At 41.5% G+C, this 7,421-nt stretch overlaps 2 protein-coding genes across 2 annotated transcripts; both read left to right on the forward strand.

Moving 5' to 3' along the window:
* The first annotated feature begins 2,646 nt into the window (after positions 1-2,646).
* On the forward strand, positions 2,647-3,981 carry LOC119554457 (uncharacterized protein CG32395). The gene is given in 4 exon segments (XM_037865369.1): positions 2,647-3,507; positions 3,510-3,713; positions 3,716-3,759; positions 3,818-3,981. Coding segments are annotated over 4 exon segments (930 nt in total). The 5' UTR covers positions 2,647-2,981; the 3' UTR covers positions 3,974-3,981.
* A 1,312-nt stretch (positions 3,982-5,293) lies between these two features.
* LOC119553931 (eukaryotic translation initiation factor 4E1) lies at positions 5,294-7,058 on the forward strand. Its single transcript, XM_037864620.1, has 4 exons — positions 5,294-5,791; positions 5,932-6,031; positions 6,110-6,197; positions 6,709-7,058. Exons 1-4 carry the CDS (start codon positions 5,451-5,453, stop codon positions 6,867-6,869), a joined length of 690 nt encoding a protein of 229 aa, XP_037720548.1. The 5' UTR covers positions 5,294-5,450; the 3' UTR covers positions 6,870-7,058.
* Positions 7,059-7,421: the final 363 nt, after the last annotated feature.

The following is a 7,421-nucleotide window of genomic DNA, read 5'->3' on the forward strand; positions in this document are numbered from 1 at the left end:
TAAATCTTTTGAATTTTAGTTAATTATTATTTACTTTAATGGTTTAATTTGTATGATTCAAAAATCGTTCTGTTAAACATTCATTTTTTAAGGAGCATAAACAACATAATGGATACATATAATTTTTAATAATTTACCTGCTTGATTGAGTCAACCTTGTAAAATATATTGGTACTTTTTAAAATGAGGACATATACTTCCCATTAGATTTTCGAGGAGGTTCATATAATGATTTTCTTTTGCCAAGTGTAATGGCAGCTGTGGCGCTGCGCCAAAATTGTTGCTCCCACCAGTAAATTGAATTTGAAATCGATTACCTGATTGATGCTGCAAATCTCTCGGCCCATTCATTGGTTAAAGTACACTTCAAACATGAGCAGATTTAAGAGTTAATCATGGGGCATCGGGCAGATTGCATCTGCACTCAGGCGGACAAATCCCGGCCCCCTTTTCGACTAATTTATGGCTCATCTTTGCCGAGCTCCTGCCGCAAAACTGCGGCCATCCGGCGACCGATTCATGGACTGTCATCCTGACCGCAGACAAGTGGCACCACAGACAAGATACTGAGGCACTGGAACAGGGAGAGCTGCCATCGGGCCATCCACCGAATGGACAGATGGACAGATGGACAGTTGGACAGGTGGACATATGGACAAGGCAAGCCTTTAAATGTACATAAATTTTCGGGATGGCGGCGTGAGTAATGAGCGCTTAATAAGGCGCCATTGGCATATTTTTAAGTTCCGGATGGAACGGAATGCAGTGCATGTTTCATAATTTACATATTGCGAAAATATTTGTGCTCATTAAATATGCGCAAAATAAATGCGAACGTGCGACTGCAGCTGAAACTGTTGGTTGGCTTGTTTGCAAATTTCATAAATCACCGCTGTTAAAAACGTTGCCATTGATTTTGCTGTTGCTGATGATGATGAGTTGTCTGTTGTAGCCGGTGGCAATATCAACTGGCGTATCCTGTGAAAAGCGAACCGTTTGGGGCCCGGGGTGAAAGGAGGTGCTCGACCATCTGCCTCGCCTTGTTTACACATGTTCAAAACGCAAATGAGCCGTAAAGCGCTGATAATGCAACAAACTGACAATTGACGATTCGACGCAGTCCACCCAATGCCACCCATGCCAGATACTTTAATATTTCCAAAGAGAAATTAAGTTTAAATCAAATGTATCTTTGGTTTCCAAGAGAAAGGCAACCGACTGAAGTTCAGCCATAAATCTTATTACTCTAGAACGTCTCATTTAGTCAAACTTAATACAGATCTTATTAACACAACATTTTGGGAATTTTAATATTAAACTTAAACTTAATTTTTGTGCTGAAACGATTTAGTCTTCGAAGTATCTTAAGGTTTCATAGGTACCAAAAACATTTTTAGATAACGATAATTTTAAATAACAAAAGCTTAAGATATTTAGGTACTTTTATTAAAGAAGTACCAAAAATATTGACATAGTTTCTGAGACACCTACATTGTTTTCGGATGAATTCCGAATGAATGAGGTAAACTTCCAGATTGACTTCCATTTGATATGATTTTGTTCGAAGTACACCTGACTTCTGATTCAGGTTTCTGGGCCATCGGCTTATTGTTTTTCCGTCCCTGGACCTCAATGTTATTTCTCTGTTTTTTTTTCCCGCCAGCTCTGATAGAGTCATTCCATCCTTGAGCTCCTGTCTATATCAGTTGGCCCCCGTCCTGTCGGCAGCATTAAAAAATACGCCAATAACATGGCCAACTCGCTGGCAGGCCAAATGATGCGTTCTCGTTTCAGATGCGAATCAAAATGAGCCGGCTGCCAGGAGAGATAGCTCATGCATGTCGGCACTGGGCGGTGCGGACCGCGCCCACTTTTGGACAATGGCGCGAAATGTGTAACGGAAACCACAGTTGAGTGCACGGCAGTGGATGAGGGATCGAAGGATTGAGTCCAAGTCCGGACTCGAACTCCGACCCGGATCCGGGTGCCGGTCCCGTAATGCGGACAATAAAATTTTAACGTAAATGTTGCGTAATTAAATGTGCTCGCCGCACGGCAGCGTAAAACGAGATTGAGATTGTTTTTCCTCCGTATTGACCGGCAAACAAAGGAGAAAAGAAAGATATGCCAGTCGGCTGTGGAGAACGTTTCGAATCTGTTTAAAGAACACACAGCATAACTCAGAACTTATTGAGGTTAATGGAAGTGGAGCTTGGTTGCACTGAAGTAAAATTACGATAATATATTGCAAGAGTGCTTTCCGGCCAGGTTAAAAATGTTGGCTTTCTTCAAGACTTTCATGTGGTTTTGCGCTTTTAAGTTCGAGATTTTCAATGGAGTTTAAAGGAATCAGAATGGGTTTTACACATTCATTTCACATTTTCAGGTACTTTTAAAATTTATGGTTGGTTGTGTTGGAGATGTGAGCCCTTGACATCTAAAAAAACCCACCCCATCCGACGAGTTTAAGCCGGTACAGTGGTGCTCTAACATTGGAAGCATTTCCCTTAATAATTTGGCTAAGTAACACATTTAATTCATTACAAATTTCAGTTTCAATTTCAATCTCATGGATACAAAAGTCAAATGAAAATATTACAAATAACTTACCAATTAATATGAAAATATTTGTGTTAATTGCCGCCGATGCCACTTATATTAATTTGACCGCAGCCATTGGAATTCACACTTTGCCCCAAGTTCTTTCCTAATTAAAGTCCTTGTTACATAATCCTTCATTGGCGTGACCGAACTGCTGGCATACTTTTGAGCGCCGGAGCGGTAACCGCAGAATGCGCTGTGGTCGAAGGAACACAAGTTGCCGACGTCGTCATATCGATTAAGCCATCAAAACTTCGACCGCTTATTAATGCGCGTACATCAGCGCTAAAGTGCGGTCATAGTTCAAATGAGGCGCCCCCAGTTCTTGGCTTTTGAAGGGCGGCAAATCGAGTCTCGGATCAATTGTTTGGCCAGCAGCGATGAGGGAAGTGAATCCGCTCAACCGCTTCAATCGGCACTTCCTGTTTCTCATCGTGCTGGTGACCCAGATCTGTGGGGTCACCACTTTCGTCTACAACTCGAGGCATCATTGCTTTCGACAATCCGGATTCCTGCGGTTGTACTCCAGCTTAATTCTGTCTTTAGTGGGATTATTCCTCGTCATTAACATAAGAAAAATGCTTCATAGTCTCCAAAGTGCTTGGCCATATTTGGCGGGCAGTATTGTAATCCTGGTGGCTCGAGTGCAAGGATTTATGGATAGTCAGGAGATTGTAAAGCTATTGAATCAAATGATTGGTGTCCTGAAGCAGGTGAAAGTGATGACCAGGCATCCGAATATCTTTCGTCTGGGACACCTCATGCTCCTTTTCTTGACTTTACAAAATCTTCTAAGATCCTTAAACATGGTTTTGGGAATTAGTAGCCGTTCCGAAAAAGCTTATGACATTCTGGCCAATAGTTTTGTATTACTGATTCTATTGGGAGTTCTTCTGAGCTTTCTTCTCCTGCCTTTCTTGCCTGCTATAATGAACTTCACAGATGCGCTCGACGAATCTCCAAAGATAGGGATGAACTAAGGCAGTCCCAGGTTCTTAAGAGTGGGCAAGTTCTGGTTTTGGTAAGACAATTACAGATAATCACTGAGAGGTTGATTCGTCTGCGTTCAAGTGTTTTTCATCTGACACTTCAAATCATCCAGCACTTTCGGTTCCAGTTTTTCACTTGATCAACTATCATAAGGAAATTGAGAGAACTGTGAGTAGGTGTTAAATATAAAATATATTAAGTTTTAAATGATTTTCTTCAAGCACAGATTGATGTCCGGCTCCACCAGGAAATCAAGGTACGCATCAGGGTCACCATATATGGCATTACGCTGGACACGAGACTCCTCTTGAAACTGCTGTCCATTAGTGCTTTCTGTGCTCTTGTTAACCGGCAGGGATACCTGCACCTCCACAGTCCTTAATAGATCCTGTTATTTAACTGTCAAATTAAAGTCGAGGTCCTTGTCTCAATTTCGATACTGTCGCTTTGTCTATTATTAGCATTCTGGGTTGTCATGTTATCGCAACTGTTGTGCGGCAATGTCAATTGCAGAAGTCAAAAGCTGCCTCATAGATGCCTTTCGAGATACTTTGCCGGCAATTACGTAGCCGTTTCATTGTTCCTCCTCCAGCTCGAACAAGCTTCATAATATTTTCACTTTTATGGCCGGCAACATAAAAGTCGACGGCACTGGCAATAGCAACAACATCATCATTATCAACACCATCAAAGCCCGGAAAATTCCACCTTCTGTGACTCGTCCCCAGCCTCCAACCACTTTTCGCCTCTGGTCTCCCCTTCAATTGTCGTAAAATCATAGGAAAAAAAGAATGGAGGCAACAGAGGCGAAAGTGTGAGTGCGTAAATTTCTCTCTGGACTTGGAGTCGCTCAAGTGTCCTTCCATTCTGTGTCATAAAATTAACGCTTTATATGAACGAAAGCATAAGGCGCTCGATTTTTATCACCAAGGCCAACAAGAAGGCCATGAACGAATCCGGACCATGGAACTGCAGAGGGAAAAAAATTAGTTCCTTTTTTGGACGGTAATTAAAAGCCTGATAATTCTTTTCATATGATTAATAACGATAAAATTACCTTTTGTTTCCAATTAAATTATGAAATACACATATGTTAATAAAGTGATAAACGTTGATACAATTTAAATTTTTTTAAAAATCTATCGAAATTTTTAAAGATTTTGTATCCATCTAACAACAGAAGAGAATCGTAAATATTTTTTAAGTTGATGTTCATATGAAAAGTCTTTAGGTTACCTACAAAACAACACTCTTGGTTAATACTGATTTGATATAAATAAATATTTATTTTTATAAGCAAAACATTTATAGCAATCTGTTAAAATTGTCAATAGCACTTAAAAAAAGATTACAAAATATTTTTAAAGATGATGACCAAAGGGATAATTTTACAATAGCCTGAAAAAATGGTGGTCATTACTGGCTTAGAATTAATTTTAATACCAACTTATTGCTGATATTTCCCTCTGTGCAGCAGCTTGAATAGAACCTTACGAGAGCATAAAAAGTTTAGAGTTGAATTAGAAGGACAAGGAACTGGTCTAAAGGGCGTTGGGTGCTTGAAGAGATGGCCCAACAACGAGTGTCTAATTATTTACGTGCAATGAAAGTTATGAATTGGGGCCAGGCCAAGGCTGGGTAATTCAAGGCGAAGGCAAGTAAATACCCCCCGAAAAGCCCTGTGCCTTTGCTGTCTGTAAAGGGGAGACAGTCTGGTTCCGTAGCCAGGCCCTTGTACACATTCTCGTGTTTTGTCTATGTGTGAAATCGTTTTTCCAAGTGCTCTGAAATTCAATAGCGTCCAGTGGTTATAAATTCGACTCAGTATACTAGACAATTCACCGAAAATAACCTCTAACATGCTGACGGCCCAGCAGAACGAATTCAAGATGATGGACTGCGGCACCGAGACGCTGACCGATTCCCGTTCCAGCTCCAGCCAGGATCTGAAAACGCTTTCGGAGATGGATCTGCGTAAGCCCCTCAAGGGGATCGTCGATGTGCGCTTGAAACATCCCCTGGAGAACACCTGGACGCTCTGGTATCTGGAGAACGATCGCACCAAGTCCTGGGAGGACATGCAGAACGAGATCACTAGCTTCGACATGGTCGAGGACTTTTGGAGCCTGTACAATCACATCAAGCCACCGTCGGAGATTCGAGTGGGCAGCGATTATTCGTTGTTCAAGAAGGGCATACAGTGAGTGGAGTTAAAATTGGACATACTAATTGAAATATAAATTCTTGGATAAATGATTGTATCCTTCCAATAACACAAAAATCTCTGGAAAATACTGTAGCTTTCAAAGGACTTATATTCGATGTTTCTTTCTCTTTCAGACCGATGTGGGAGGATGATGCAAACAAGTACGGCGGCCGCTGGGTCATCAATATGGGGCGTGGCTCCAAACTGGAGCTCGACAAGCTCTGGCTAGATGTGGTAAGTAGCCAAGGGCTTTGTGTCCGTTGACTGTCACATCTGTTGCAACTGCACAACCTCTTTTCTGCCCACTGACAGCTACTCATACTGATTGGCGAGGCCTTTGAGCACACTGAAGAAGTCTGCGGCGCTGTTATCAACTTGCGCGGGAAGAGCAACAAAATTTGTGAGTAGCACTGAAAAAAATACACTAGGTACAATTTTAGCTAAATATCACTGACGGCAAATATTAATACCATGCTATAGATATTTGAAATTTTATATTTTCTGAAGACTTTCTTATTTAACACTCTGATTTTAAATGTATAGACATTTCTTATTACTCCTTAGATTTGTTAGATAATTGAGATACAAGATCGGTTTCCAAAATATAGATTCTCTTTTATATTTTTCTTAGAGTCTTCCTGATTTAAAATGCCTACACATTCTAATTTAAGTTTGTGGTATGCCTATATTTCTTTTACATATTTTAAATCTAATATATTTTTTTGTATTAGTCATTGTTAGTTAGTCATTATTAGGAAATAATTAAACTCTTAAATTTTAAGGTAAGAAGCATTGATCTTAAAAGATGCTATTTTTAAGCCACCTTACCCGATTTTTCTTAGTGTTCTGAGCTTAACTAGCCACTAAGCACCGCCATGACAACTCCTAACTCCGTTTCCCTGTTCCGCCAGCAATTTGGACCGCCAACGGGCACAACGAGCTGGCCGTCATGGAGATTGGACTCAAGCTACGCGACCTGCTCGTCCTGCCGCCACACCAACTGCAGTACCAGCTGCACAAGGACTCGATGTCCAAGCAGGGATCGGTGGTCAAAGCGGTTTATTGCGTGTAAGCCGCCCCGGTTGTGAATGCACATGCAACCACCACCCATATTTCCATGGCCGCTTTGGCCGGCTGCTGTTTTCAGCGCGTGTATCCAAAAAAATGTAAAAAAAAATGTATCGTGACACAGAACGGGTTTTATGAATTTGACAATGTTAAAAATTGCAAAGAAATCTGTAAATATATAGACTATACTACATGTGCGATGTTGGGCCACCCGTAAATTCCCGCGCTTTAAGGTCCCAAGGAGCTCTTTTTCTGCCGCTAGCTGGGCTCTTTACGCTCCACGAAATGTTATGCAAACATATGCCGCACCAGAGCGCAAATAAAATGGTTTATATACACTTGCAGTTTGTACTTTTGGCCTGGCCAACTAGAAGTGCACAGTGACTGCAAAAGATAAACGTCCACTTGGCTCGCTTGGCTGGCCGAGCGAAAAACAAAGGACCGAAAAGGGTCAACAATGGCCATGGCGGATTGTCCGTTTTAGCGGGGGCCGTTGTAGCCGGAGCCTGAGCTGGATCTCTGGGATCTCTGGTATCTGGAACTGGCGTCGAGGGCC

The sequence above is a fragment of the Drosophila subpulchrella genome, chromosome 3L, assembly GCF_014743375.2.
Source record: "Drosophila subpulchrella strain 33 F10 #4 breed RU33 chromosome 3L, RU_Dsub_v1.1 Primary Assembly, whole genome shotgun sequence".
Classification (NCBI taxonomy): Eukaryota; Metazoa; Arthropoda; class Insecta; order Diptera; family Drosophilidae; genus Drosophila; species Drosophila subpulchrella.

What these genes read in the sequence shown, in the direction of transcription:
- LOC119553931 (XM_037864620.1), top strand. Translation starts at nt 5,451, where the DNA reads ATGCTGACGGCCCAGCAGAACGAATTCAAGATGATGGACTGCGGCACC. An exon ending in TTGTTCAAGAAGGGCATACA is followed by an intron (nt 5,792 to 5,931) that starts GTGAGTGGAGTT and finishes TTTCTCTTTCAG; the next exon opens with ACCGATGTGGGAGGATGATG. An exon ending in ACAAGCTCTGGCTAGATGTG is followed by an intron (nt 6,032 to 6,109) that starts GTAAGTAGCCAA and finishes GCCCACTGACAG; the next exon opens with CTACTCATACTGATTGGCGA.